This window comes from Vulpes vulpes, chromosome 11, assembly GCF_048418805.1.
Source record: "Vulpes vulpes isolate BD-2025 chromosome 11, VulVul3, whole genome shotgun sequence".
In the NCBI taxonomy this organism is placed as follows: domain Eukaryota; kingdom Metazoa; phylum Chordata; class Mammalia; order Carnivora; family Canidae; genus Vulpes; species Vulpes vulpes.
Window position 1 is genome coordinate 100,183,309 of NC_132790.1, and position 18,429 is coordinate 100,201,737.

Below are 18,429 nucleotides of genomic sequence, written 5' to 3' on the forward strand. Positions count from 1 at the left end.
CATTTCATTGTTTTTCTCATTGATGTCCCTTGTAAGTACTGCATTCAATCCAGGACCATGTGTTCTACTTAGTCGTCACTTCTGCTCCTTTGTTTTGGAACCATTCCTCAGTCTTCTCTTTCATAACCATGACAGTTAAAAAAAAAAAAAAAGGTCATTTCAGTGACTTTGTAGATTATCCCTCCATTTTGGTTTATTTGATGTTTCCTCATGGTTAGGTTCAGGTTATGTTTTTTTTTTGGTTGGAATACCACAGAAGTGATGCTGTGCCCTTAGAGCCATCTCGTTTGGAGGCATGTGATGTCAGTGTGTGCCATGGCAGGTGATGTTAATTTTGATTATATCAAAATTATTGATACAGTATGTGACACAATATTGTATCAAAAACAATAAATAGGGACTGAGATCTAGAGATAAAACTATTCTTGTATGAGTTAAGTGTTAAGAACTCTATTTTGGCTACTTTGACACTTTTTTAAGTTACTTTAAATAGTACAGGTTTATTAGACAAGTAGAATATGATTACTGAATAAGATGATAGATAATACTGAGCCAGAAACGCGCTGGATTCTCACTTAGAATGATTTATTCAATAAGATCTATATACTAAGGAGGTGGGAATAGAAATAAATACATTTAAGAAAAGTTATCTCTAGTGCTTGTAAGCAAAATGATTTTTTAGTTGAGATAGTTTAACAGTGCGTCTTACTTAACCATATCATTTGAAAATTGAGTTAGCTGGGAAGGTACTCCCTGAGTAATTATTAATTGACATGTTATAGTAATTTGCCTTTTTCTACTGTCAGAAGCGAGATACTTTTTTTTTTAATATCAAAGAAGTTTAATACACTGCAATAAAATAAGCGCCTAGAAAAAGCTTGTGGAATAGATGTCAGTGTTAGAGAAATCCCTCTCCACACATCCTCTATTTTTTTTTTTTTTTTTAATTTTTATTTATTTTTGATAGTCACAGAGAGAGAGAGAGAGAGAGGCAGAGACACAGGCAGAGGGAGAAGCAGGCTCCATGCACCGGGAGCCCCACGTGGGATTCGATCCTGGGTCTCCAGGATCGCGCCCTGGGCCAAAGGCAGGCGCCAAACCGCTGCGCCACCCAGGGATCCCTCCACACATCCTCTAGCTCCATACCCCAATCCCTCAAAACCAAATAAGAAAATCAGAAACAACAAAGGAAATCCTTCCAAGCTTGAATTTCAGTGAGGGCCCCTTTACCAATAAGAACACAGTTTCCTACATGATCTAATAGGAAAGCAAAACACAGAAGCACATAAAGTCCACAGGTTTCAGTATTTAAGGAACTCGGTATATATTCAAAGGTAAAATAACCCCAACTTTTATAGCTGTACATATTGTTTTAAAGTAAATTAACATATTTTAAAATTTCATATATACACTCTCAAAGGTTCTTCGGGTGAGGTATGTAAACATTGTCTAATGAAAATTTTTCAGTGTCTCAAACCAATAAATTCACGGCATACATTTAATTTTTCATCCATTAAAGCCACAGTATTTATCTACCCTCATTAACATAATGGAAAGCCAGGCCCAAGAGAAACACACCAATCATCCGGATTACCATTTGCAGAATTTCTCAATTCACTGCTTTTGGAAAGCCCACCCTTGCACAGGTTGGGAGCACACACTTGGTACCGGGAAGGGGCGAGGCCCTCTGGAGACCCACTCCTTGGGAATCTGGATCACTGGCTTAAGACTCACAAGACAGCAAAAAGGAGCTCACCTGAACAACTACAAAATTGACCTCGGCAATGACGACACTGAGAGGAACCAGAAAGACCTTAAAGGGATGGTAGAGATTCATTTTAGAGCTCCCTGGATCCACACTGGATCAGCAGCCCTTGCTCTAATCTCATTCTGAAGGGTCGTGACCTGAAAAAAGAATAAAAACCCCACACAGTACCTGAGCTTCAGTTAAATTGCATGGGCTTCCTGTGCTCCCCTGACTTTTTTTTTTTTTTTTAAGATTTTATTTATTTATTCATGAGAGAGAGGCAGAGACACAGGCAGAGGGAGAAGCAGGCTCCCTGTGGGGAACCCAGTGTGGGATTCCATCCCATGATCCCAGGGTCACGAACTGAGCGAAAGGCAGACGCTCAGCCTCTGAGCCACCTGGGTGTCCCCGTTTCTTAATTTTTTTTTTAAACTCAGAATTTTCTACTATAAGAATTAGGTGATGTTAATTTTGACTGGATTCACTTGTTTGTGAATCATTTTGATCTCTTTTCTCTTGTGCCTACCGTTAGGCTTTAGCATGTACTAAAGTGGAAGGGAGGACAGGGTCAGAATACAAGTGGAATTAATCTAATTACGAGATTCTACTGACTAAATGGAATCAGTGTTAATTGAAATATCAGCTTTTTAATTTCCTCATGATACTCTGGTCCTCCCTAATTGATTATTGAGAATTATCTATTAATTTTTGATTTCTTGTATATATGGCTTAATAATTAAGATAATGTGTTCTTTCTCCCAATGACTGAATTGTTTTAAGTCTTTGGGTTGAAGATAATTTGAAATTTTAGTATGTGGAGCCTTTTTTTTTTTTTTTTTTAATTGGTTGAAACTGTTGTGCTTTACTATGAATATTGCACAGAAGGAGGCTGTTTAAAAGGTAGAGAATGAGCAGACCAGTATATTTTCTTTTAGCTGGCTCTGGAGCATCCAGTGAAGGAAAAAAATATAAATCAATGTTCACATAAGAATGAATATTTTTATTATACTTGAAATAAGAATAGAATATTAGGAATCACTGGTCTGTAAAAGAGCTTTACCAGATTTCATTTCTTGCTAATTGTTATAGTTTTCCACTTTGATTTAGAGGAAATACTGGTCCCTAAAAATATGTGATGTTCAAAGTACAAAGGCTACAACAATGGATATTTTTCTTCTCCAGCAACAAGCATTTTCTAGTCAAAGGCTCTGTTCTCTGAAGACCCAAGCGGTGATAATGAATTTGACTTTGTTAATAACTTATTTTTGGATTTTCTTGTATAATGATCTAATGAATGTATTTTCTTAGAGCCTACATCTTGATGAAGTTGAACATGGGAAAGAGGTTGACTTTTTTATTCATGTGCCTTTGCCCTAGGATATATTTACATAACTTATTGATCTCCCATGCTAGAGTAGTCATACAACACAACTTAAATATTTTTAGTATATTGAGAGGTATTATTCTGTAAGGAAGAGTCTCGCAGATATATTTTTTCAGGACCCACTTAAAGTGAAATGTCTCTGGAAAATGCTGCCTTAATTTAAGTGCTAGTGATTGACTTTTTCCCTTATGCCAGTCCTCCATATAATTGTAACACTTAATTTTTCTATCATACAGTGGGGATCTTACGGTAGCCAGAGCTAGATGTGCTCACGTTAAATGTGTAGAACAATTTGCTTTTATGTGTTTCTGAACTTACGTAGTAGGACAATGGATTAGGCTGAATTTGGTCCTTTAGATAAAAATTGTCTTTCTATAAAATATTGGTATAGATGATACCATCTAGCTAATATGCTGTTTGTAAAGGACCAATATTTTCTCGTCACTGTTAGTTGGATAAGTTTACACTAAAGGTCTCACCTAGTTTGTACTTTTTGCCCCCAATAGCATCCTGAAATTTTAGTACATTTCAGTGTCTTAAGTACCATTTTTTTCTCATTCACTGAATTCCTATCATCAGAGCCTTTCTAGTTGCTTCCTGGTAATTCTTTGCTTTAGAAGAAAAAAGTCTCCTCATTGCTTCTTTTATCTCTATATACCCTTGCTAAGCACAAGAAATGAAATAGAACTTTTGAAACTCTTTCAACTGAGAGGCAGCACTTTTGAGTTGTTATTCATTCCTTTTTTTTTTTTTAAGATTTTATTTATTTATTCATGAGAGAAACAGAGGCAGAGACATAGGCAGAGAGAGAAGCAGGCTCTATGCAGGGAACTCATTGTGGGACTCCATCCCAGGACCCTGGGGGTCACGCCCTGGGCCGAAGGCAGATGCTCAACCGCTGAGCCACTCAGGCGTCCCCATTCCCTTTGTTTTCTTTCTTTTCTTTTCTATTTTGTTTATTTATTCATGAGAACACTGAGAGAGACACAGGCAGAGAGGGAGAAGCAGGCTCCATGCAGGGAGCCTGATGTGGGACTCGATCCCGGGTCTCCAGGATCACACCCTGGGCCGAAGGCGGTGCTAAACCGCTGAGCCACTTGGGCTGCCCTCCTTTGTTTTCTTTGTAGCTTTATACCTAAGTTCATATCCCTAAGTAATACGTTATTTAGTTTTTGCCCGTTGACCCTTATGTAAATGAAATCCTGTGTGTATTATTGTCAGCTTTGGTTTTAAGATTCATTGATGTTAATACATTTAATTGTTAGTTACTCATTTTCACTATTGAATTTATTGTTTAGCACAGATTAATCATATATTCACTGTTAGTATTGATGGCTTTTTTCCAATTTTTTTGCTATTTTTTAAAAAAGATTTTATTTATATATCTATCTATTTATTTATTTATTTATTCATGAGAGACAGAGAGAGATAGAGAGGCAGAGACACAGGCAGAGGGAGAAGCAGGCTCCATGCAGGGAGCTGGACGTGGGGCTCGATCCCTGGTCTCCAGGATTAGGCCCTGGGTGGAAGTCAGGCGCTAAATTACTGGGCCTCCCGGGATGCCCTCAAAATAGAATATTAAAACAAACTGTAACAAGAAAGCAAATTGTTTCATTATACATAAAAGTTCTCTCTTCCTCCACAAACACAAGCTTAGCTAGGTGTTCAACTCTTTGCATTTCAACCTTAAGTAGCATAATTAAGAACCAGAAATATACCTGGAAGCCTCCTGAACAGGTGAGATAGCTTTAAATTTTACTGCAGCCCTTGGCTTTGTAAAAACATTTAATTTGGATTTTGTGGACTTTTATTTTTTATTAATTTATTTTTTAATGATTTTATTCATGAGAGATGGGGGGGTGGGGGTGGGTGCAGAGACACAGGCAGAGGGAGAAGCAGGCTCCGTGCAGGGAGCCCGATGCGGGACTGGATCCCGGAACTCCAGGATCACGCCCTGGGCTGAAGGTGGTGCTAAACCACTGAGCCACCCAGGGATCCTCTAAGGACAGCAAGTTAGGGGAGGTAGAGGTGCATAAAGTTCAATAAGTGCTTTTAGAAGAAAGCACTTATTTTCCAGCAACTTTTAATGAGTGCTTTGCGCTACATACTTTGTTACCCCCTGGGACTGGGAAGAGACCTGAAGACCTGGGGGAGAGAACACGGTGTATTTTGGTCTATTTGGGCAATTACGTAGCTTGCACGGCTGGAGTAGAGAATGGAGTAGAGAATGATGGGGAAGAAGAGCGGCAGGGGGGACTGTCGCAGTGTTCCTAAACTGGGTGGTAGTTCATGTCCTGCAGAACGTGTTGGATACCGGGTTTTCTGTTTGGGAAATACTGGGCCAAATGAATGAACAAGTTTATTTCCTACTGAACTTAACCCAAGCTTTTATCTCAGGAAGCTTTATTGTGAATGACTTGAGCAGAATGTAGAGGGCAGCATTTATTTGCTGATGGTTTTGAAGAATATTCTGTTGGGCATTATAAGGATGAGCATTTGTTTAGCCCTCTGCCTGCTTTTTTTGTCAGGAGCAGGGTCAGCCTGTATCCCGTATGGTTAAGGCAGGTATCTTAGGACACCTCTGTGGAACAGACGTACTCTGAGATGTGTCACGGTGAATACATCAAGGCAGAAATAACTGTAGAATTTTTGTGTGTGTTTATTTGGTGTTGGGGAGGGGGTCAGGCAAATGTGAGTAATAAATAAGAAGATTAGGATTCGATAAGAACGCGCATCCTACTAATTAGACAGGAAGTTCACATAAATTCACAGCACAGTTTTATCAGCAATTTCTGGAGCAGTGCGTGGCTGTGACAGCCTGCCACGGGACAACACGAGGACTCAGGGAGTGTGAACTGATCGTTGCCATGGTCCACACCTTCTATACATGCTTTCGCTGCCACGTCTCAACTTCTCTTCCAAAGAAGAGAGGCTCTGCCTTGGGGTCGGGCTGTGGAGACAAGTCATGGCAACGCGTGGCAGCTGAGTGATGACAATGAAGAAGGGTGGGAGGGTGCCCAGGAGGAGGCCGGGTCTCTCCCCAGAGCAAGGCAATTGAAGATCAATCGGTTCACACACACACACACACACACACACACACACACACACACACAAAATAAATAAATAAATAAATAAGAAGATTGATCCAGGGAGGGGCAGAATGAAGAGACCATTTGGAATAAGAGTCTGTAGGCATATGGGATTTGTGAATGAATTTAATTGAAAGACCAGATCTTCTTGGGGCACCTGGCTGGCTTAGTCCTCTAACTGCCTGCTGTTGGCTTGGGTCATGATCCCAGGGCTCCCTGCTCAGCAGGGAGTCTTTCTTCCCGCCTCCTGCCCTCCACCCCCACCTGTGCTCATCTCTCTTTCAAATAAATGCATAAAATCTTTTTTAAAAAAAAAAAAAAGATCAGATTTTCCTGTTTATGCTCTTCCACAACATGGCCTTCTACAGGCTTTCACACTGTTCCTTTGGGGCCAAAGGTTACATCACTTGGAGAAGTTTATGCTTGTCTAGTTTTAATACCACAGCTTTTCATATCGCCTGCTTTAGTGTTTTCTAAGCTCAGAGTACCTTTTAAAATGCTCTTAAATTAAAAAAAAAATAAAAAATAAAATGCTCTTAAACTCAGGTGTAAGTATTAAATCTCTATTTTTAAAAGATGAAAATTAAAGTACACTCAATGGAAAATCTGCCAGTGTTTAATAGAAATTAACCTCAGGTCAGATTTCTAATCTAGTTTTGCTTTATAACTATTCCTCATGGTAATTGTATAATTATATTTAATAATACCAAGTTGTCTGTGTTTGTTTAACTCATTATTTTTGGAGCAGAAACATAGCAGATATCTTGAAAACGAAGGAATATAAGTTATTAGCATAAGAAAATGATTGGGTAATTTTTTTTTATTTATATTAATGTCAATTTATTTTCTCTTCGAACAGATGATGAATAAGGTATTTGGAGGTACTGTACACAAAAAAAGTGTTAGAGAAGATGGAGTCTTCAGTATTAGTGTGGACAACACTTGCTCATTGTTCAGGTATAGATATTTCTAGATGCATATGCATGGTTTAGTAGAAAGACAGATTTAAAGTTGTGATTGTTATTCTTCAAAATTAGAGATTCTATAATTCTTAGATGAATTAAGGCCATATTCATGGTCAGAGGTATAATTGTCATATTTGTTTTCCATTTGAATGTCAGAATCGCAGAGGATGATGGTGATGCTAAGTGGGGGGTAAGGAAAGCGCTTGTGACATAACTTGAAAGCACCCGTGCAGTCTTGGATCTATCTCTATTTGGGATTGCATACTGTGATGCCAACATTTGTAGTTTTTCCTTTTTCACTCTTTGAAGTATGATTCTAATCATTAGTGTGCCAGATGTGGCAAATGGATAATTTTTTTTTTTTGATAATGTTTTAAATTATCTTGCATCTACTGAATGTGTTTGTGTATCTCTTCCCTTGTATTTTTGCTGGGTGCTTAGCAAACGACCAATTTGTTGGACTCATTACTAAATATGTGTTAGGTTTCCCTCCTTCTCACTTTCTCTGTATTAAGCATAACAGTACCTGGTGTACTATCTTTCAATATAGTGAATGTATTAATTGGTTTTTGGTCTAGGTAACAATAAGGTGCTGTAGCTTTAATCTATTTAAAAATTGGCAAATGAGCTGTTCACTACCTTCCTGGAGTCATTTATCTTCTACTTTAAAAAAATGGCTGCATTTTTAATCAGTTTATGAAAAGACCGGAAGCTTTCTGTTTTGGGGTTTTCCATGTTTTGAATAAAGCTCATTTTGTTGGACTATTGATAGGGTTCCTCACTGGCCTGTTTTTTTTTTTTAACTTTTAAAATAATCTCTGTGCCCAATGTGGGACTTGAACTTACAACTCCAGAATTAAGAATCACATGCTTTATTGACTGAGCCAACCAGGTGCCCCTGATTCCCTTCATTTTGACTTAAATCTCATTTTTATTTTTTTGTTTTTTAAAAGATTTTAAGTAATCTCTGTACTCAATGTAGAGCTCAAACTTAAAATCCTGAGATCAAGAGTTCCACGCTCTACCAACTGAGCCACGAAGTGCCCCTTAAATTTCATTTTTACTTTAAAACTACATTCCCCCCTTACTGCATTAAATCTATAGAATGCAAGCTGATGTCAGTGAGCCACAGTTACTTTCTTTTTTGGATGAATCTGAGAAGTTTACTTTTATCTATTTATAATTGAAGTATAGTTCACACAGTGTTACATTAGTTTCAGGTGTACAACATGGTGATTCCATAAGTCTATTATGCAGTTATTTTGTTATATCTTTTAATTGTGCTAATTATTTCTAGCTACAGGTATGTTTTGTTGATTACCATACTTGTGCGCCTAAATTAATTTCTAATGAATAGTTTTCTTCATGTTGGACAGATCAGAAATTTTAAAACCCAAGTTATAAACTTATTTTTATCTAAATGGAGATATCCCTGTTTCGACACAAAATGGCTCCTCTTTAATTTTGAGGAAGAGCAAAAATAAGTGTATCTGTTCAAAGATTCTTGTTTTTCAAAGGAAGATTAATAAAGCCAAGGCGGCTCAAAATAATCTTAGGAACTTGAAGTTACTCATTTCCAAAATATATTTCAAATCCAATGCGTGTTCCACTTCATAACGGAGAGGTGTTGCTTACATTCATCTCTAAAGTGGCTAGACTTGAGAACCATTTTAAATTCATGGTGGTATGTGATATTGCAAGAGGCTTTAAATCTAAAGATCTGGTTAAAATGTAAAGTTTTTCTGTCTTCCTAGCTCTAAAATTCTGGGACTCATTCACAACCTACATTAATCCTAAGCAACAATAATGACAGTAGTAGTAAGTCTGAAACATCCTTTTGGCTTTAATGTACTTTATCTTCTTGCTTTATTTTTAAGTTACCTTTAAATTTCTTAATATTTAATAATCAGCCCTCTCAGATTTTCTCACAGTGTAAAAAATATCTTTTTATAGTTGATTTGTTTGAATCAGGGTCAAGAAAAAGTCCACGTATTGCATTTGATAAATGTTACTTGTATCTTCTTTAATCCATGCCTTTAACTTGTTTGGCAGGAGATGAGAAGTAGAGGTCCACATTACTACTGGGTTGTCTTTGTTTCTAGGCCTCTTCAGTGAATGAAGTTAGTCAGTATGTATTCTTTTAGAGGGAACAAAATCAGTGTACACCTTATTTCCATTTAAAATCAAAGTTTATGGGGTTTTTATCTCTTTTGATTTTGTGTATCCTTACTCTGAGGCTGAAAACCTCAATTCTTAAATATTTAGTATTTGTTTTAACCTATAATATGCAGGATTTTATATTATATAAAGCTGCTAAATAACAATATCAATATTAGTACTATTTCTTTTTTTTTTTATTATTATTTATTTATGATAGTCATACAGAGAGAGAGAGAGAGAGGCAGAGACATAGGCAGAGGGAGAAGCAGGCTCCATACACCGGGAGCCCGACGTGGGATTCGATCCCGGGTCTCCAGGATCGCGCCCTGGGCCAAAGGCAGGCGCCAAACTACTGCGCCACCCAGGGATCCCTATTAGTACTATTTCTGATATAAAACTACTGAATGTTTAGATTTCTGCAATGCCTTCTGTTCTTAAGACAAATCCAAGTAGAGATAAAATTTTAAATTATTATTTAAATTATTAAATTGTAATTATTATTATTATTGTTATTATTTTGTAACTTTCTGAGATTAAGTTTTATGCATGCATGCCACCACTTTTAAATACATGCTTGTCAATTTTCAGTTTTTCCTGATTGCCTTCTTTGAGATTTAATATTCTTAGTGGGTTTATAATGCATAGAATAAGTTTAAATTCTAGCAGTGTTGTACTATTACATATATACTTTTTTCTGTTTTTTTTTTTTTTTTTTTATTTACTCATATAGTGAGTTAGTATTTCTAAAGGAAAAGAACAAACTTAAGATCCCCAGAACGTCTTTATCATCTTATAACTAAAATGTTCAGGCATGATGATTACAGTTAACAACACTGTATTGTATACTTAAAAGTTGTTAAGAGAGTAGATATTAAATGTTCCCCATACACATAAAAAAATGGTAACTATGTGCTGTATGTGTTAACTAACCTTATTGTGGTAATTATTTCATTATATATATCAAATCATCATGTTATACATCTAGCTTAATGTTATATGTCAGTTATATCTCAATAAAGCTGGGTAAAAATAAAGCATAAGATCCCATTGATCATGTCTTTAATTAAGATATTTGTATGTTGTGTGTGTTTTTGTTTGTTTTTTTGTATGTTTAGGGGCCTTCAGAAGGAAGAAATTGTTTTGCTTACCCATGGAGATAGTGTAGACAAAGTAGCTGATGGATTCAAGGTTGTGGCACGTTCTGGGAACATTGTGGCAGGTGAAAACTCTAAAACTTTTGCCAATTCTGTTTTAAACTTATCTGAAGAGTTTAAGAATATGTTTCTGCATGAGGTACTGTTTCTTTTTTTTTTAATTTTTTAAAAAGATACTGTAAATGTCATGGGATCACCATTAATTTATGAAGGGAATTTAATATTAGATTATTTAGAAGTCACTTACTGGTTTTCTCTGAAATATTTTTAAAAGCGTTCACTCTAATAAAAGTTCTCCAGATGTAACACACTACTTTTACATCTCAGGAAAAATTTGAGAATGGTCTATTTTTCTAGTGTGCTTATTAATTCATAATTAGATTTTTAAATGCTTTTCTTAGATATACATAGGCTTGTATCTTGGACATCGGCAAAACACCAGACTGAGCACTCAGGACATTTCTCTGAGCCAGGGTTGGCAAAATGTGACCTGTGGGTCAGATCTAGCCTATAACCTATTATGTTATTAAAGGGTTATGATAAAAGGGATTGTATGCTTGTGTTCCACAGAGCCTAAATTTTTACTATTTAGCCCTTTGTAGAAACATTGTCTAATCTGTACTTTATTTTTTTTCAAGTTTTATTTATTTTTTTAAAGATTTAAAAAATTTATTTATTCATGAGAGACAGAGAGAGAGGCAGAGACACAGGTAGAGGGAGAAGCAGGCTCCATGCAGGGAGCCCAACGCAGGACTTGAACCCTGGACTCCAGGATCACAGCCTGGGCCAAAGGCAGGCCCTACACTGCTGAGCTACCCAGGTGTCCCTAATCTGTACTTTATTTTTTATTTATTTAAAGATTTTATTTTTTTATTCATGAGAGACACACAGAGAGAGAGGCAGAGACACAGGCAGAGGGAGAAGCAGGCTCCATGCAGGGAGCCAGACGTGGGACTCTATCCCGGGTCTCCAGGATCACACCTTGGGCTGAAGGCAGGTGTTAAACCGCTTGGCCACTGGGGCTGCCCCCTAATCTGTACTTTAAAGCCATTTTTATTCTCTTCTTTTTGAGGAAGAGGAATTGATTTTCTGGCAGTTGTGATTTTTTTAACCTGCTTATTTGAATAGTTATTATGTAAATAATTACCAAGAATCCTGGAAGTCAGTTAAAGAAAAAAAGTGGATTTACCAATAAAGTTCTTTTTGTTTGAAATGCACACCTAAACAATACATGGTAAAAAAAAGATTTGTCATGTGGATAAACTGAATTGAGTAATCTGCCTGCAATTAATATTAGAATAGGAATGATCCAGAATGGTTTTCATATCGAAATGTTTTTATTTAATATAAAAGATAAACAGTGGTAGATGGATTATGTATTTTTATTCACTTAACAAATGTTTGAGTGCCTACTTTGTGCCAGTGACAGTTCAGGTGCCAAGGGTAAAGTAATGAAAAGTGGACAAAACTCTTTTTCATTCTAGGTGGGAGTAGGGATGGGACAGCTAATACACAAACAAATACAGAATATGTCAAGTGTCAGACAGTGTTTAAATACATTGAAAACAATACAGGAACTGTAGAGTGTTGCAGAATATGTGTGATTAAGGTGGTTACTCTTTATTTAGGATATTTTGGGCAGGGTATTCCTATAAAATGGACATGAAGTAAGTGCTATTAACCCTTCTGGACATTGGGAGGAAGAGGAGATAGCAGTACAAGTCTAGGATGGGACCATGTTTGAGGAACAGCAAGAAAGACTGCATGGTTGGAGCTGGTAAACATAGAGGAAGATTGGTAGAAGATGAGGTTGGAGAGTGTGTCAGGGTGGCCAGAACACAGACCACTATGAAACTGTTGGCTTTACTCATGATCTAATTTCAGGATTACCTTGGTTACAGTGAAGTGAAAAGAGAAAGGGTCAAATGTAGAAGTAGGGAGGTCAGCTAGGAATCTATTGCAGCAATCAGGAGCAGAGGCAATAGTCTAAGGAATCAGGTTCTAGAGGTGGAAGTAGTCAAGAGTGCTTGGTTTCCCATATGGAGCTTGTATGTATTTTCTTAGATTTATACCTTAATATTTCATTTATTTGGCTGATAATCGGTTTTAATTTCATATTCCACTTGTTCATTGCTATTATGTAGGAAAGCAATGAACTTCTGTAAATTAACCTTACATCCTACAACTCTGCTATAATCACTCACTAGTTTCTAGAATTTTTCTGTTGATTTTTGTTTTCAGATTTCTGTATAGATGGTGATGTCATCTGAGAACAAAGAGAGTTTTATTTCTTCTTTCTCAACCTGTATGCCTTTTATTTCCTTTTCTTATTGCAGTAATTAGGACTTTTTTTTTTTTTTTAAGATTTTATTTATTCATGAGAGACACAGAGAGAGGCAGAGATACAGGCAGAGGGAGAAGCAGGCTCCATGCAGGGAGCCCGATATGGGTCTCTATCCTGGGACTCCAGGATCACACACTGAGCCACAGGCAGGCGCCAAACCGCTGAGCCACCCAGGGATCCCTAGGACTTTTTATATAGTGTTGAAAAACAGTGGGGAGAGGGAGCATCCTTGCCTTGTTCCTGATCTGAGTGGGAAAGTTTTGAATTTCTGTTATATGATTTTAGCTGTAGGTTTTTAGAAGATATTCTTTATCAAGTTGAGGGAGTTTACCCCTATATTCCTAGCTTACAGAGAGTTTTTATCATGAATGAGTGTTGGATTTTTTCAGATGCTTTTTCTGCATCTATCGAATCAGATCATATAATTTTTAAAATCGGTGGAGGCCTATTGAAATTACCTGTTTCTTGTGTGAGTTTTGGTAAGTTGTGTCTTTCAAAGAATTGGTCCATTTCATCTGTGTTATAAAATTTGTGGACATAGTTATTCATAATATTCCTTTATTATGTTAAAGTCCCTGGGACCTGTAGTGATGTTTCCTTTCTCATTTCTGATATTAGTAATTTGTGTCCTCTCTCTTTTTCTTAGTTAGCCTGGCTAGAAGCTTACCAATTTCGCTGATCTTATCAAAGAAATACCTTTTGATTTTTTAAATTTTTGTTGTTGAATTCCTGTTTTCAGTTTCATTGATTTCTCTTTAATTTTTATTTGTTTTGATTATTTTGGATGTAATTTGTCCCTCTTTATTCATTTCATAAGGTGGAAGTTTAGGTGATTGAGTAAATCTTTTCTTCTAATACATGCATTCAGTGCTGGAAATTTTCCTCTAGGCACTATTTTTGTTGTCTGTTGGTGTTCTGAGACCAATTTCCGGTGTGTGGGAGAGTTGAGGAGGGTTTCCTACACCAACAAGCAGTTCTTACACACCAGTATGGTATTTGAGAGGGCATCGCTCTCTTTTTTTTTTTTTTTTTTTTTTTTAAGATTTTATTTATTTATTCGAGAGAGAGAGAGAGAGAGAGAGATAGAGAGGCAGAGACACAGGCAGAGGGAGAAGCAGGCTCCATGCTGGGAGCCCGACATGGGACTCGATCCCCGGTCTCCAGGATCACACCCTGGGCTGAAGGCGGTGCTAAACCACTGAGCCACCTGGGCTGCGCTTGAGAGGGCATCTCAATTCAGCTCAATTCTGATATTATGTACCCAGAGTGTACATAGCACCAGATTTCTGGGGTTGAGGGCTGCATCCCACAAGACCAGCACCCCCTTCCCTACCCACACATACTTCAGACACCAGTTGCAAGCCCAGGTTATCACTGTGCCTCTTACTGACCAACTATAGATCGGAGGTTCCAGTGATCCCCCTCCTTGGATTTCAGACATAAGTCGGAGGTCCAGGTTATGTGTATTCTGACTGGCTGTAAATCAAAGATTCCCATGAGCTCTTCCTCAGTTCAGTTAATTCTCTAGAGTGGCTCACAGAACTCAGAAACATTTTACCACTAGGTCATTGGTTTCTTATAGAAGAGTGTAATTTCAGTGGAATATTCCTCAGCCATTAGAAACGACGAATACCCAGCATTTGCTGCTTCAACGTGGATAGAACTGGAGGGTATTATGCTGAGTGAAGTAAGTCAATCGGAGAAGGACAAACATTATATAGTTTCATTAGTTCGGGGAATATAAAAAATAGTGAAGGGGATTAAAGGGAAAAGGAGAGAAAATGAGTGGGAAATATCAGAGAGGGAGACAGAACATGAGAGACTCCTAACTCTGGGAAAAGAACAAGGGGTGGTAGAAGGGAAGGTGGATGGGGTGTGGGGGTGACTGGGTAACGGGCACTGAGTGGGGCACTTGACAGGATGAGCACTGGCTGTTATACTATATGTTGGCAAATTGAACTCCAATAAAAAAATACACACACACAAAAAAGAAGGGTATAATTTGGGAACAACCAGATGGAAGAGATGTATAGAAGGGCAGAGAACGGGGAAATGGCGTGGAGCTTCTGTGAAAGTTCCAAGCCTCTAATCACATGATTGTCTTGGCAGCCAGCCCCCACCCTTAGGTGCATTTCAAAAGCTCTCATCTCTTAGAAAATTCCAAAGGTTTTGGGATCTGTGAGCCAGGAACTGTAATGAAGACCAAATAGAGGTCTCTTATAAATTATAATATTGCACCCTGCATCCTCCAAATTTTAGAACGTTGGTTCATTTCACTTTTGTTTAGTTCAAAATAATGCTTCATTTCTCTTAAGATTTCTTTCATCATTGTTACTTAGAAGTCTTTAGTCTCCAAGTGTTTTGAGATTTTCCATCTGTCTTTTGGTTAATGTGATATCTGGTTTAATTCCATTGTAGTCTGAGAACAGACATTGTATGAGTTCTGTTCTTTTAAATTTATTAAGCTGTGTTTTATGTCTCAAAATGTGGTCTGCCTTGGTGAGTGTTCCGTGAGCCTGAGAACAATGTATGTTCTGTTGGATGAAGCAATCTATAGATGTCCATCACATCCCAGTTGAGTGATGGTATCGTTGTGTCCTTACTGATGTTCTGCTTGTTGGGTCTGTCCCTTTCTGATAGAGGGATGTTGAAATCTCCAATTATAACAGCGGATTCACCTATTCTATCACTTTTTGCCTCGTGTATGTTGATGATCTGTTGTTATGTGCATATACATTACAGATTACTGTCGTCCTTGAGAGTTGACCTCTGTATCATCATATGTGCCCCCTCTTTATTCCTGATAACTTTCCTTGGCCCAGGCCTACTCTGGCTGACATTAGTATAGCTCTTCTGCTATCTTTTACTAGCCTTAGCATGATGTACCTTTCTCCATCCCGTCCCCACCCCTTTTTTAAATTGAAGTATAGTTGTCACAGAATGTTATATTAGTTTCAGGTGTACAACATAGTGATCTAACAACTCTGATCAGCAACTCTCTTCATTACCATGTGCCAGCTACAAGTGTAGCTACCGTCTCTCATCATACAAAGCTATTACAGTAACACTGGTGTATTCTATAACTTTCATCCCTGCGATTCCACAACTGGAAGCTTGTACCTGTCACTTCCTTTCACCCATTTTGTCCACCCTCCACCCTCTTCCCTTTGTATTTTTGAGTCTGTTTGTATTTTTTTTTTTTTTTTTAGATTCTACATATAAGTGGAACCATTCATCTATTTACTTTTAATCTGTATGTATCTTCATTATTTTTTAAAAACGATTTTATTTATCTGATAGAGCAGGGGAGAAACCATGAGCAAGAGGAGGGGCAAAAGGAGAGGAAGAAGCAGGGAGCCCAATGAGGGGCTCTGTCCCAGGACCCTGGGATCATGACCTGAACTGAAGACAGATGCTTAACTACCTGGGTCACCCAGGTGCCCCCTGTATGTGTCTTCAAAGTAGATTTCTTGTAGGTAGTATATAATTAGGTTTTGTTTCTTGATCTACTGTGACAATCTTTCTTTGAATTGGTGCATTTAGACCACTGACATTCAAAATGATTATTGATAACTGGATAATCCATCTTGATAAAGTTGGATTAATATTTATCATATCAGTTACTTCTGTATTTGTTGCTCTTGTTCTTTGTTTCTATTGTCTTCCATTCTTCTACCTTTTGTGGTTTCAATTGAACATTTTATGAGATTCAGTTTTCTCTCTTAGCACGTCAGTTATACTTCTCTTAGAGAAAGTTGTCCTACATTTTGCGATATACATTTACAACGAACTCACATTCATTTTCAAATAAATTACCCAAGAAGTTGTATAGTGTTAACTTGATAAATCTAGATAAACCTAATTTTTCCCTCCCATTTCTGTCATCCATTTCACTTACACGCCAGCATGCGTATGTACACGTGTATGTAACCATATGTAATTGAATACATTATTGCTGTTATTATTTTGAAGAAAGGGTTATCAGCTCAATTATGAAGAAAAAAGTTTTTATTTTACCTTAATTTATTCCTTCTCTGATATTCTTTTTTTATGTACACTAAAGTTTCTGACCTTTATCATTTTCCCTCTCTCTAATGAAATTTTTATCATTTCTTACAAGGCAAGTTGGCTGGCAACAAACAGCCTCAGCATTTACTTGTCTGAGAGAGTCTTTATTTTTCTTTCCTGTTGGATGATAATTTCTCAGGGTACAGAATTCTAGGTCGCTGGGGTTTTTTTTTTTCCCTCAACATATTTTTAAATTTAATTTTTTTAGCTCTTTTAGGATGGACAACATTGTAAGATATTTAAAGTATGCAGTGTGCTGATTTGATATAGGTATACATAATAAAAGGAGTTAACTGACACATCCATCACCTCATATTTGCCTTTTTTTGTGTGTGAGAATATTTAAGTTCTCTTAACACAGTATTGGGTAATTAAATTTGCTATCAATTATAGTCATGATACTATTAATTGGATCTTCAGACTTTGTCTTACAATTGAAAGTTTCTACCCTTTTACCAGCCTCTCCCTATTTCCCCCCACCAGGCCCTGGCGATCACTTTTCCATTCTCTATTTCTGATTTCAACTGTTTATTGATTGATTGATTCTACATATAAGCAATACTATGCAGTATTTGTCTTTGGCTTATTTCACTTAGCTTTATGTCCTCCAGATTCACCTCTGTTGCTGCAAATGACAGGAGTTCCTTCTTTTTAAAAGCTGAATAGTATTCCACTTTGTGTGTGTATATTATGTTTGTGTTTCTACCTATGTATTTTTCCTTGATCCCTTGATAGACACTTGTTTCCCATGTCCCGTCTGTTGTGAGTAATGCTGCAGTGAACATACAGACATCTCTTTGAGATATTGGTTTCCTGTCCTTTGAATGTGTATCTAGACGTGGGATTTCTGGATCATACAGTAATTCTAATTTTAATTTTTTGTGGAGCCTCCATACTGTTTTCCATTGTGACTTTTATATTCCCACCAGCAGTTTACAAGGAGTTCCTTTTCTCTGCCTCTTTGCCAGCAATTATCTTGGCTTTTTCATAGTGGACATCCTAATAGGTGTGAGAGGACATCATCATTGTGAATTAGATTTGCATTTCCCTGATGATTAGCGATATTGAGCATTTTTATGTACCTTTTGGCCATTTGTAGGTCTTTTGAAAAATATCTCTTCAAGTCTTTTGCCCATTTTTAAATTGGGCAGTCAGTGGTATTTGTTGTTGTTGATGGTTTCCTTTACTGTACAGAAGCTTTTTAGTTTGATATAATCTCACTTATTTTTTGCTTTTGTTGCCTTTGCTGTTGATGTCAAATACAAAAAATCATTGCCAAGACAGGTGTCAGGGGGCTTTTTTCCCTGGGATTTCTTCTAGGAGTTTTGTGATTTCAGGTTTTACATTCAAGTCTTTAATCTGTTTTGAGTTGATTTTTGTATATGGTATAAGGTAGGGATTCCGTTTCATTCTTTTGTTTGTGGCTGGCTGGTTTTCTGAGCACCATTTTTAAATTTTATTTTATTTTATTTATTTATGATAGTCACACACAGAGAGAGAGAGGCAGAGACATAGGCA

General features: G+C 37.1%; 1 protein-coding gene across 2 annotated transcripts in view; it reads left to right on the forward strand.

The window, feature by feature from the left end:
• The window catches only part of GMPS (guanine monophosphate synthase), a 94,332-nt gene that overhangs the window by 28,452 nt on the left and 47,451 nt on the right, over positions 1–18,429 (forward strand). For both annotated transcript variants that reach the window (XM_072727222.1, XM_072727224.1), the window contains 2 exons: positions 7,080–7,177; positions 10,461–10,564. In XM_072727222.1, the coding sequence (XP_072583323.1) occupies positions 7,080–7,177; positions 10,461–10,564 (202 nt within the window). The remainder of the gene's footprint in view (positions 1–7,079; positions 7,178–10,460; positions 10,565–18,429) is intronic.